The 13,543-nt window shown below is 41.6% G+C and overlaps 1 protein-coding gene across 2 annotated transcripts in view; it reads right to left on the reverse strand.

Moving 5' to 3' along the window:
• Nucleotides 1-9,487, reverse strand: part of LOC108258751 (putative leucine-rich repeat-containing protein DDB_G0290503) — a 26,715-nt gene extending 17,228 nt beyond the window's left edge. The window contains exons 1-18 of one of the 2 annotated variants that reach the window (XM_053676345.1): nt 9,381-9,487; nt 9,151-9,258; nt 8,160-8,221; nt 8,011-8,023; nt 5,334-5,402; nt 4,882-4,971; nt 4,724-4,792; nt 3,958-4,041; nt 3,736-3,831; nt 3,272-3,334; nt 3,090-3,152; nt 2,764-2,814; nt 2,070-2,153; nt 1,897-1,986; nt 1,632-1,715; nt 1,117-1,179; nt 558-647; nt 1-18 (exon numbers count right to left, since the gene is read on the reverse strand). The exon at nt 1-18 is cut by the window's left edge and continues 72 nt beyond it. In XM_053676345.1, the coding sequence (XP_053532320.1) occupies nt 1-18; nt 558-647; nt 1,117-1,179; nt 1,632-1,715; nt 1,897-1,986; nt 2,070-2,153; nt 2,764-2,814; nt 3,090-3,152; nt 3,272-3,334; nt 3,736-3,831; nt 3,958-4,041; nt 4,724-4,792; nt 4,882-4,971; nt 5,334-5,402; nt 8,011-8,023; nt 8,160-8,221; nt 9,151-9,258; nt 9,381-9,450 (1,267 nt within the window). In that variant the 5' untranslated portion in view covers nt 9,451-9,487. The remainder of the gene's footprint in view (nt 19-557; nt 648-1,116; nt 1,180-1,631; nt 1,716-1,896; nt 1,987-2,069; nt 2,154-2,763; nt 2,815-3,089; nt 3,153-3,271; nt 3,335-3,735; nt 3,832-3,957; nt 4,042-4,723; nt 4,793-4,881; nt 4,972-5,333; nt 5,403-8,010; nt 8,024-8,159; nt 8,222-9,150; nt 9,259-9,380) is intronic. The other variant, XM_017457629.2, reaches the window with a different exon arrangement.
• Between the last annotated feature and the right edge of the window lie 4,056 nt (nt 9,488-13,543).

Consider the following 13,543-nt stretch of genomic DNA (forward strand, 5'->3'; position numbering starts at 1 on the left):
TCACTTCCTCCTGCAGTTCTGTTCAGAATCACGCTCCACGTTCACTTACGTGCACAAACTAACTTCACACATCAATCAGCTGCTTAACAACAGTACAGTGATATGCGACCCTCTCGTGTGATAATGGAACAGCGGCTTTACATAGACATTTCATGCCCAAAAGTTTACGCTAAAAATGTCAATTTACACTTCATTTTATTTTAAAATCATTTCTAAATTTTGCATCTAAACTGTACCTCCACACTGTACATCTAAACTTCATCAATACTGTACCCCCAGACTTTACATATACACTTTACATATACAGCAACTTATGCATATGCTAATGACTTTATGCTAAATATTATGCTACGTTTTAATTCCTGACCTTACATCTAAACCTTTACTACCGTCTCACCTGTAATTCTAGACTAAACCTAGACACTGTCAGAACGATCGTGATGACAGCACAGTATATCTCTGTCATGATATATCATTCCAGCTCTGTGTTATAGCAAAATAAATCACACACACACACACACACACACACACACACACACACACACCCACACACACACCTGCTATCTGTTTGTCCGCCTTCTGTTTGATGTTTGATATGAGTTTCTTTAGGTGAGTCTCATCCGACAGCAAGACCAAGTTCTTCAGCACTGAGGAAGACGAGGAGGTGATGAAAGAGTGAAAACATACGTGCGAGACACTTAATGCTAATCTTTAATGCTAAACGTAGTGTTTAAACTCTTATAACAGTTTTCACCACTCGATTCAGATTCATAAAAAGATGAATGTGGGTTCTTCTTCTTCTATGATGGTTATGGTCAGGGTTACGGGTGGGGTTAAGGTCACAGTCGGGGCGGAGTTAAGGTCAGGGTTGTGGGTGGGGTTAATGTCAGGGTTATGGGGTGGGATTAGGGTTGGAGTTAGTGCTCGTACATTTTCTTATGATTTTATTTGTATTAAATTGAATGAAAGTTGACCGCACCACCGTCACTCATTCAGCACATGAACAATGTACAAAGTTTGGTTCATTTAAACATCACACTAAAGTTTAAATCTTAATTAAAGGACAATCGTAAAGCTACAGCACATGTCAATGCTAAGTGTCTTTGCTAGACTTACCGGTTTTGGCCAGGTTCGAGTCGTCCAGTTCAGAGAGCAATCTGAGCACTTCCTCTTTCTTCTCTTTAAAAAACACGGAAACAACACGGTGTTGTTTTTATTGTACTTTATAGACTTCATACGTATTTATCACATACAAACAATTCATACAAACAGTACACCAACTAGACCAGTGGTCACCAACCACCAACACTCTTCCTTGAGATCTAAATCACCTGTTTTAGCTGATCAAGAACTTCTTAAAGCAGTGATTAGATGGTCAGGTGGGCTCCATTATGCTTGGAGCTAAAGTCTTCAGGAAGGTAGATCTCCAGGTTTGGTAACCACTGAACTAGACAGTTTGCTAAATCACTGTCTTGCTAGCAAGTTAGCATGCTGGTTGCATAGTTTAGCACATTAACTAGCTTGCTTGTCTAACGCAAAACATGTGAGGTGTTGTTAGGGCATGAAGTTATGATTTAGGATCAAATTGGAGTTCTGTTAGAGAGTCAGTAAGATGTTAAAGAGACTCTCACCTTTGATTTGGTCCAAACTGTCTCCATCCAGGATCTGACTCTGAAGCTTCCTCATCTCCTCCAACTTGGAGAGTATGGTCAGAACTGAGCAGAACAGACCGAGAGTTTATTATTACACCTTTATGGAATAAGCTTCACGATTTTACTGGACACCCTTTAATGTGTGATAATGTAAACAAATCCCTCAGGAAGTGAATTCTGATTGGCCGAGAACACCACGAATAGACTTCATAAACTGTTTGTTTGTTTGTTTGTTTTTGCACACTTATTCTGGTGTTCAGATCGTCACTGGTCTGCAGTTCCTTCTTCTTCGACTCGAGTTGTTCCTTCTTCTCTCTCAGCTCTTTCTCCAGTTCTGGAACACACACACTTTACTCAAACTAACGTTTCACTTTACCGTATTCACTCTAGAAAGTCACGTGTGCAGTAAGAACACACCGGTTCTCTTGGACTCGGACGTCTCGGATCGGATTCTGTCCTCGAGGTTGTTGATGCCAATGTCCAGAGACACAATGTCCAGAACTGTGGAGGAAAATCAGCAGGAGATTTCAAACACACTTCACACTTCAGTTACTCATCACAGCTCGTGCTTCCGGGCCAGGAGCTAACAGCTTTTACGTTAAGGGTCAGGTCTACGGGGTCGGGTTAAGGAATTAAAGCCTGTTTTTAAATTTCGAGTTTAAGGTTTAAAGATGGAATTAGGGTTTAAGTGTTAGGCATTATGAGTTAGGGTTCGAGTTTAGTGTAAGTGCAGGGATTAAGGGGTAAAACTGGAGTTAGAATTTAAGTTATTTCTTACATTTTAAAGTTAGGATCAGTGTTTAGGAATTAAAAGTTGAGGTTTTGGGTTAGACGTGAGTTTACACTTGGAGTTAGAGGGGTAGGGATACGAGAATAGGGATTAGGGGTTAGAGATTAGGGGTTGGGGAAAGGGGTTAGGGATTAAGGGTTATGGGTTAGGGGTTGGGGAAAGGGGTTAGGTGTTAGGGATTAGGGGTTAGAGATTAGGGGTTGGGGAAAGGGATTAGGTGTTAGGGATTAGGGGTTAGAGATTAGGGGTTGGGGAAAGGGATTAGGGGTTATGGGTTAGGGATTACAGATTAAGTGCAGTAGTAATATCAGCTCTGCTCACTCGACTTCATGGTTGAATCAGTTCCAGTCAATTCCAACTTGTCCACTAATTCTGTAAAAAAAAAAAAAAAAAGCATAGAGATAAACAAAGAAACAAATAAAGGAGTACTTAATGAGGACTGTATGAAGACTGTATGAGAACTCTTTCAGTTCTCATGAATATTTCATGATCTGATTGAAAATGAAAATATCAGGATACTCATGTGTCACAGTGAACACCACTCAGTCACATAAACAATATATTCAACAAATACCCTATATGTAAACACACTGTGTGTTTTCTTCACTCAGGATGATTTAATAGAATAATATCTATAACAGTCTCACCGTTGTAATTTTCCTGAAGGTCGCTGCATTCTGCCTGTGTGTCAGAAATCTTCTCCTCCAAATCTACAACCGAGAAATAATCACACTCACTCTGTGTGTGTGTGTGTGTGTGTGTGTGTGTGTGTGTGTGTGTGTGTGTGTGAGAGAGAGAGAGAGAGAGAGAGAGAGAGAGAAATTCTTACACTTATTGCGGCCGAGCAATTCTGAAATCCTTTCTGATTCCTTACTCAGCTCCTCCTCAAATTCTACAAACACAAACATCACACAATCACTACGATGATTTCTGTATTTATTTATTTATTAATTTATACAGTTTTTCTATACATATCTGTCTGTCTAATAATCTGCCACTCTGGCTCATGTCTGTCCTGAAGGATGTGTGTGATGTCACACTGTTAAACTCAAAGTAAAATCTTGATATAGTTAGCATTGTGCTAAAGCAGTGTGACATCACACAGCACTGTACATCTCTGATTAAAGAGAAGCAAATAAGAGAAACTGGAGTTTGAACACAACTATGATGATGAAACACACACACAGTATATTATAATGTCTTATATAACAGTACATCATATGTGATAATACTGTGTGTGTGTGTGTGTGTGTGTGTGTGTGTGTGTGTGTGTGTGTGTGTGTGTGTACACACGTTGGCTGTTGTTCGCTGTTTGGCACTCTAGCTGGTTGAGGTTTCCACCCAGTGCCTCCAGATCAGCTCTTGACTTTTTCAGTTGTTCCTGCATCTCTAAACAGGGAATTATGGGAAATTTACACAGCTAACGACAGAACAGCAACAAGTTCTGACCACTGTAAAACATTAGAACCACTGGAGAACCACCCTGTTGGGTCTCGTAACTGTTCTCTCACTAACCTGCAATCTTTTTTGGATCCGTCTCCACTAAAAGGTCCAACTCGAGCTTCTGAGCTTTCACATACTCCTGCAGGATGTTTAACACTACCGAAGGAACACACTCAGGATTACATTACATTTACATTTATTCATTTAGCAGACGCTTTTATCCAAACCGACTTACAAATGAGAAAAATACAAGCAAATTAGGATTAGGACACGCTCAGGATTAGAACACTCTTGGGATTAGAACACTTCCGGGATTAGAACACTCTCAGGATTAGGACACTCCAGATTAGAACACTCTCAGTATTAGATCATGCTGTGAATTAGGACACACTAGAGATTAGGACACGCTCAAGATTATGACACGCTCAAGATTAGGACACGCTCGAGATTAGGACATGCACGGGTTTAGGACATGCTCGAGATTAGGACACGCTCGAGATTAGGACATGCACGGGTTTAGGACATGCTCGAGATTAGGACACGCTCGAGATTAGGACACGCTCGAGATTCAGACATGCTCAGGATTGGAACATGCTCAAGATTAGGACACGTTTGGGATTAAGACACGCTTGAGAATAGGACACGCTTGAGATTAGAATACATATGGTAAAGAGGCATACAGTATTTTTACCCGAGGCGTAGTGGATCACCTGCATGTGTGTGATTTTATTTTATTTTCACACTGGAGTTAAAAGGCTAATGTAAGTCACAGGAAATGGAAGCTTCTAGCTAGCAGTTTAGCATGGTGCAGCATGTGTAAATCATCTGGTGTACATACCGGCTCCAGCAGGTCCCAAGGCTTTTTCCCCAAGCTGCTTTAGCATGTTGTCCAGCTGGTTCTGCAGAGCTGCACATGCACACTGAGAATGTCATAACTGCATAATATTATAAAGTTAATGTTAAAAATAAAAGGTGGCGTGACGACATGACATTCACCTGCGACCTGCACTGAGGACGCCTGAGAAGCGTTTATACATGACAGCTTGATCATCCTCAGCTGGTCCTTCAGAGCAAACAGATCTTTCTCTGGAGAACAGAAGATGATCAACATCAGTTTACATCAAACATCAATAATGAGGATGACATTTTTATGAACATCCTAAAATAACTGGGAAATTCTCGCCCATGTAACATTACACACTCTGATGTGTTCTAAAACCTTAACAATGTATCTCCATCTAATCTAAAATCTTAAACCATAACCTATACCCTTCTCCTCATTCTTGCATATTCTAGAAACATTATTTTTTCAATTAAATTCAACATTTAAAAACTTTAAAACTAGAACTAAAAAACACACAACCCCAATCTAGAATCCTTACCATTTAGCATTCCAGAGAACAGAACATTTTAAAATCATAATAATTTATAAATATGTGATTACTGACCGATGTTAAAGCTGTAATCCGTTTTCTCAGTCAGTTTCATATTGCAGCTGTTCAGTTCCTCATCAATGCCTGCAGGAAAACAGCACAAGTATACACCGGGTTCTGAACTAAACACCACTGACCTGAAGATTACTGACCTGAACTAAACTCCACTGACCTGACCTAAACACCACTGACCTAAACACCACTGACCTGAACTAAACACCACTGACCTGACCTAAACACCACTGACCTAAACACCACTGACCTGAACTAAACACCACTGACCTGAAGATCACTGACCTGACCTAAACACCACTGACCTGAAGATCACTGACCTGACCTAAACACCACTGACCTGAACTAAACACCACTGACCTGAAGATCACTGTCCTGAACTAAACACCACTGACCTGAAGATCACTGTCCTGAACTAAACACCACTGTCCTGAAGATCACTGTCCTGAACTAAACACCACTGACCTGAAGATCACTGTCCTGAACTAAACACCACTGACCTGACCTAAACACCACTGACCTGAAGATTACTGACCTGACCTAAACACCACTGACCTGAACTAAACACCACTGACCTGAACTAAACACCACTGACCTGAACTAAACACCACTGACCTGAAGATCACTGTCCTGAACTAAACTCCACTGACCTGAAGATTATTGACCTAACCTAAACACCACTGACCTGAACTAAACACCACTGACCTGAAGATTACTGACCTGAACTAAACACCACTGACCTGAAGATTACTGACCTGAACTAAACACCACTGACCTGAAGATTACTGACCTGAACTAAACACCACTGACCTGAAGATTACTGACCTGAACTAAACTCCACTGACCTGAAGATTACTGACCTGAACTAAACACCACTGACCTGAAGATTACTGACCTGAACTAAACACCACTGACCTGAAGATTACTGACCTAACCTAAACACCCCTGACCTGAAGATCACTGACCTGACCTAAACACCACTGACCTGAACTAAACACCACTGACCTAAAGATCACTGACCTGAACTAAACTCCACTGACCTGAAGATCACTGACCTGAACTAAACACCACTGACCTGAAGATTACTGACCTGACCTAAACACCACTGACCTGAACTAAACACCACTGACCTGAAGATCACTGACCTGAAGATCACTGACATGACCTAAACACCACTGATCTGAACTAAACACCACTGACCTAAAGATCACTGACCTGAACTAAACTCCACTGACCTGAAGATCACTGACCTGAACTAAACACCACTGACCTGAAGATCACTGACCTGAAGATCACTGACCTGACCTAAACACCACTGATCTGAACTAAACACCACTGACCTGAAGATCACTGACCTGAACTAAACACCACTGATCTGAACTAAACACCACTGACCTGAAGATCACTGACCTCAACTAAACACCACTGACCTGAAGATCACTGACCTGAAGATCACTGACCTGACCTAAACACCACTGATCTGAACTAAACACCACTGACCTAAAGATCACTGACCTGAACTAAACTCCACTGACCTGAAGATCACTGACCTGAACTAAACACCACTGACCTGAAGATCACTGACCTCAACTAAACACCACTGACCTGAAGATCACTGTCCTGAACTAAACTCCACTGACCTAAACACCACTGACCTGAACTAAACTCCACTGACCTGAAGATTACTGTCCTGAAGATTACTGTCCTTTACTAAACACCACTGACCTGAAGATCACTGTCCTGAACTAAACTCCACTGACCTAAACACCACTGACCTGAACTAAACTCCACTGACCTGAAGATTACTGTCCTGAAGATTACTGTCCTTTACTAAACACCACTGAACTGAACTAAACACCACTGACCTGAAGATCACTGACCTGAAGATCACTGACCTGAACTAAACACCACTGATCTGAACTAAACACCACTGACCTGAAGATCACTGACCTCAACTAAACACCACTGACCTGAAGATCACTGTCCTGAACTAAACACCACTGACCTGAAGATCACTGTCCTGAACTAAACACCACTGACCTAAACACCACTGACCTGAACTAAACTCCACTGACCTGAAGATTACTGTCCTTTACTAAACACCACTGATCTGAACTAAACACCACTGACCTAAAGATCACTGACCTGAACTAAACTCCACTGACCTGAAGATCACTGACCTCAACTAAACACCACTGACCTGAAGATCACTGACCTCAACTAAACACCACTGACCTGAAGATCACTGTCCTGAACTAAACACCACTGACCTGAAGATCACTGTCCTGAACTAAACACCACTGACCTAAACACCACTGACCTGAACTAAACTCCACTGACCTGAAGATTACTGTCCTTTACTAAACACCACTGATCTGAACTAAACACCACTGACCTAAAGATCACTGACCTGAACTAAACACCACTGACCTGAAGATCACTGACCTCAACTAAACACCACTGACCTGAAGATCACTGTCCTGAACTAAACTCCACTGAACTAAACTCCACTGACCTGAAGATTACTGTCCTGAAGATTACTGTCCTTTACTAAACACCACTGACCTGAAGATCACTGTCCTGAACTAAACACCACTCTTTCCTGTATTTCTAGTTCCTCCGTATCTGAAGTGTTAGAAAAGAAAGAAAATGGTACTGAATGAGACGATGATGCACTCACCCTTACAGATAATCTGAATCGTGATGGAGGGAAAAAGAAGTAAAATCATGAGTAATACGCAGTGTTAATGTAGTCGTACTGTGTAGTTCAGATTATATTTTAAATGTTGAAAGAATTGTGTGCTGATTAGTGACATTAAAACATTTTACCCCATCATCATCATCATCTTCATCATCATCAACAACATCAACATCTATATCATCCACAAATACTGGAATAAAGAAAAACGCAACATGTTTATCATATTATTAATCAATCCTTCATCATTCTCCAGCTGCACATCATCTCAGTCTGGGGGTTTCTTCATAAAGTGCAGCTCAAAGCTCTTGGGGTGTGTAGGGCTGAGACAGTCCTTTCATCAAGCGTGAAATGTGACAACGGGAAAAAAAATCAAAACAAATGTTGAGTGTATGTACAAATCTTTATTTAAAACCACTCGAGAGAACACGGTGCCGTCAAATCTCCAGAACACGCCGTTTCTGCGATGCTACAGCTGTATGCTCTGGCTCAGGTTTAATCCACAACCAGACAGCGTGCTTGATTCACTTCTCGATTCAGAGTCAATTCAGAGTCGAATCAGAGTCGAATCAGAGTCAAATCTAAGCGAGATCTCCTAGTTCAGCTTCTGAATCATATCTAAGATGACCAACTCCTGATTTTAGAGTTATATTGAATGCCAGATAAGAGCTTCTATAATACTGACATCACACAATATAACGGTAATATTGTACAGTTTAAACTGCTCAAGTGATTTCACCACTTTTAAAAGAAGATCTGTTTATTATGAACAACCCAGAAGCCTGGAAGCTTGTTTCCACCAGGTAGGAGAACATTTCATCACACCGGAAAGGTTCTGCGTGTTCTTTACTGCTTTACTGTGCTCTGACTATCGGAAACAGTCACAGCTGTGAAATATTACCTCACAACTGAGAGAAAATAAAGGTACAATCATATGAAATTAACTCACAATTACGGGAGAAATCTGAGTGATATTTTCTCGGAGATGATAATCACACAGATATTTTTCTCACAGAACCCTTCTGATTTATTAACAGAAACCAATGACGCCAATATCAAGCACATTATCTACATGGAAACGGTAATATTCCGGCTATTTATCAGAATCATAATTTTTCTAACCTGTGGTTAAGATTTCAGATCGAATCACGGACCCCTGCGGGTTCCCAGTAATCACACTGGGAACAGGTGTGTTCAATGTCTGTAGAAACTGATCTTCATCATCGAACCCTGGCAACATCAACAAACAACATTACTGCCAAACACCATGGACATGTGAACAATCGCAGCGGGTCGGTTCTAGGTTCTAATGTGCGGTTCTGGTTCAGAACATGTATACGAGGAGAACTTACCAGTGTGAGACAGTGTAGTGAGAGGAGTCAAGGAGAGACAAGAGAAGAGGAGAAGCTGAATCCACGCCATCGCTCTAACTGACTGTCACTGTCACTTCCACTGCTTATATATCTGATCTCTCTCACACACACACACATACACACACACACACACACACCTATAATTGCACTGCTGCAGCTAAATAACACCAAACTTTAACCTTGAAGGTTTAAGATGTTCTGTTTGATCTTCTGGAACACTATAGCTGTATGGAATAAAAATCCCTTAATGAACCTGACTGATGGACAAGTTTAACTGTTAATTGTTCAGTTAATATAATGACACGTTATTTGAATTCAAATAGTTTATTCTGAAAAGCATTTCTAATGAATGTTCACTTGGCCATAGATCCCCGTTACAGCTTTTCGGAATCAGAAGATCTCAATCTTTTACTTTAATTGCTATTGTGAGATGTTACGTAAAGTAAATGCGATGGAATAATAGAATTATGATAAAATACAGTACAGGATACGATGCGTTTGGATTTGTGTGAGATGCACTGTTCACAGTAATACACTGTTAGATAAATGGGTTCCTCAAGAGTTCCTGGGAAAGTTCAGGACTCTTATCGAGATGAAGAGATTATTCGTAACCGTGTCTAAGGAAAACACTCGACGGAGCCTTTAAGGATCCACCCAAGATCCAGGCTTTTTATCCTTCATGTCAGAGATGTTAGTCCTTATAGCACAGCGCTGAACTCTGATTGGTCAGAAGGTGCTGCTTAAGTCAGGAATCTTGATCATATTTACAGTGTACTGTTATAGAAAACTAATCCTATGGCCAGACACAGAGCGGAGTTACTGCTACCACCTGAAGATAACGGCGCGTATGACGGTGCGTATGACGGTGCGTATGACGGCTCGTATGACGGCGCGTATGACGGCGCGTATGACGGCTCGTATGAGGCCGCGTATGACGGCGCGTATGACGCCGCGTATAACGGCAGGTACGACGGCACTTATAACGGCACGTATGACGGCACGACCCAAGTGTTTTATTCCTCTTACACCACAGCACTTTACCAATGATTACACTTTATATTTATTAACATCCATCCATCCATCTTCTACACCGCTTATCCTTCCTTCAGGGTCACGGGGATATTTATTAACAAACACATCTTATTTTTTATCCATTTAATGTTATATTTAATACCGGGGAACTTCTGAGAAACAGGTTAGTTCCTGTTCTCACTTATGTTATAGCAGCTATAAACACTCCCTCCCTCTCTCTATTCTCTCTCTATTCCCTCTCTCTATTCTCTCTCTATTCGCTCTCTGTATTCTCTCTTTATTCCCTCTCTCTATTCTCTCTCTATTCCCTCTCTCTATTCTCTCTCTATTCCCTCTCTATTCGCTCTCTGTATTCTCTCTCTATTCCCTCTCTCTATTCGCTCTCTGTATATTCTCTCTCTATTCCCTCTCTCTATTCACTCTCTCTATTCCCTCTCTCTATTCGCTCTCTCTAATCCCTCTCTCTATTCGCTCTCTCTATTCGCTCTCTGTATTCTCTTCATTCCCTCTCTCTATTCTCTCTCTATTCCCTCTCTATATATTCTCTCTCTTTATTCCCTCTCTATTCCGTCTCTTTATTCCCCCTCTCTATTCTCTTTATTCTCTTTATTCCTGCTCTCTTTATTCTCTCTTTATTCTCTCTCTCTATTCCCTCTCTTTAATCCCTCTCTCTATTCCCTCTTTATTTCCTCTCTTTATTCCCCCTCTCTTTATTCTCTCTTTATTCCCTCTCTACTCCCTCTCTCTATTCTCTCTCTATATATTCCCTCTCTCTATTCTCTCTATTCTCTTTATTCTCTTTATTCCCCCTCTTTATTCTCTCTTTATTCTCTCTCTATTCCCTCTCTCTATTCCCTCTCTCTATTCCCTCTCTCTTTGCTCTTTCTCTCTCTGTGTGTGTGTGTGTGTGTGTGAGTGAGGAACAGTACAGAAGTGTAAATCTGTGATGAAGATGTGGGAGAAGTTAAAGTTACAGTGTGACACTGGTGTTGCTGTAATGGAAATGGAAATGATGGGAATGAAAGAGCAGTGAGCAGCAGCGACTACAGTGAGGGGAAAAAAGTATTTGATCCCCTGCTGATTTTGTACGTTTGCCCACTGACAAAGAAATGATCATTCTATAATTTTAATGGTAGTTGTATTTGAACAGTGAGAGACAGAATAACAACAAAAAAATCCAGAAAAACGCATGTCAAAAATGTTATAAATTGATTTGCATTTTAATGAGGGGAAAAAAGTATTTGACCCCCTCTCAATCAGAAAGATTTCTGGCTCCCAGGTGTCTTTTAAACCGGTAACGAGCTGAGATTAGGAGCACACTCTTAAAGGGAGTGCTCCTAATATCAGTTTGTCACCTGTATAAAAGACACCTGTCCACAGAAGCAATCAATCAATCAGATTCCAAACTCTCCACCATGGCCAAGATCAAAGAGCTCTCCAAGGATGTCAGGGACAAGACTGTAGACCTACACAAGTCTGGAATGGGCTACAAGAACATTGCCAAGCAGCTTGGTGAGAAGGGGACAACAGTTGGTGCGATTATTCGCAAATGGAAGAAGCACAAAAGAACTGTCAATCTCCCTCGGCCTGGGGCTCCATGCAAGATCTCACCTCGTGGAGTTGCAGTGATCATGAGAACAGTGAGGAATCAGCCCAGAACTACACGGGAGGATCTTGTCAATGATCTCAAGGCAGCTGGGACCATAGTCACCAAGAAAACAATTGGGAACACACTACGCCGTGAAGGACTGAAATCCTGCAGCGCCCGCAAGGTCCGCTGCTCAAGAAAGCACATATACACGCCTGTCTGAAGTTTGCCAGTGAACATCTGAATGATTCAGAGGACAACTGGGTGAAAGTGTTGAGGTCAGATGAGACCAAAATGGAGCTCTTTGGCATCAACTCAACTCGCCGTGTTTGGAGGAGTAGGAATGCTGCCTATGACCCCAAGAACACCATCCCCACCGTCAAACATGGAGGTGGAAACATTATGCTTTGGGGGTGTTTTTCTGCTAAGGGGACAGGACAACTTCACCGCATCAAAGGGACGATGGACGGGGCCATGTACCGTCAAATCTTGGGTGAGAACCTCCTTCCCTCAGACAGGGCATTGAAAATGGGTCGTGGATGGGTATTCCAGCATGACAATGACCCAAAACACACGGCCAAGGCAACAAAGGAGTGGCTCAAGAAGAAGCACATTAAGGTCCTGGAGTGGCCTAGCCAGTCTCCAGACCTAAATCCCATAGAAAATCTGTGGAGGGAGCTGAAGGTTCGAGTTGCCAAACGTCAGCCTCGAAACCTTAATGATTTGGAGAAGATCTGCAAAGAGGAGTGGGACAAAATCCCTCCTGAGGTGTGTGCAAACCTGGTGGCCAACTACAAGAAACGTCTGACCTCTGTGATTGCCAACAAGGGTTTTTCAAGGGTCATGTTTTGCAGAGGGGTCAAATACTTATTTCCCTCATTAAAATGCAAATCAATTTATAACATTTTTGACATGCGTTTTTCTGGATTTTTTTGTTGTTATTCTGTCTCTCACTGTTCAAATAAATCTACCATTAAAATTATAGACTGATCTTTTCTTTGTCGGTGGGCAAACGGACAAAATCAGCAGGGGATCAAATACTTTTTTCCCTCACTGTATATGATGTTCAGATCCGTCTTTTCACACCGAGGACGACGGAGGGACTCGTACACGACTATTACATAAGGTGCAAACGTTCAGAAGCTACCTCATCCTCTTCATCATCTCATCATCCTCCTCATCCTCATCCTCCTCCTCCTCCTCATTCTCATCCTCAGCATCATCTCATCACCAGTGACACTGGAGACTCCTTCCATAACCATTACATAAACGTCTCCTTACAGAAAACTTCTCTATATTAATGACTACAAACATTTCTAAAATCCACTGATGTGGAGCGTCTGCCGTACACGTCTCTGTGAATGATGAGCTGTTACTATGGAAACAATATTAGAATGAGCGCATTAATATGAACAGAAGATGACACGTTTTCTTTTCCCTGACAGCGGTGCAGCTTCAAAACATTTAAAATATGATTTGATGATTAAAACGGATAACTCTGTGGTCTCCATCCTCTGGAACA

This window comes from Ictalurus punctatus, chromosome 26, assembly GCF_001660625.3.
Source record: "Ictalurus punctatus breed USDA103 chromosome 26, Coco_2.0, whole genome shotgun sequence".
In the NCBI taxonomy this organism is placed as follows: Eukaryota; Metazoa; Chordata; class Actinopteri; order Siluriformes; family Ictaluridae; genus Ictalurus; species Ictalurus punctatus.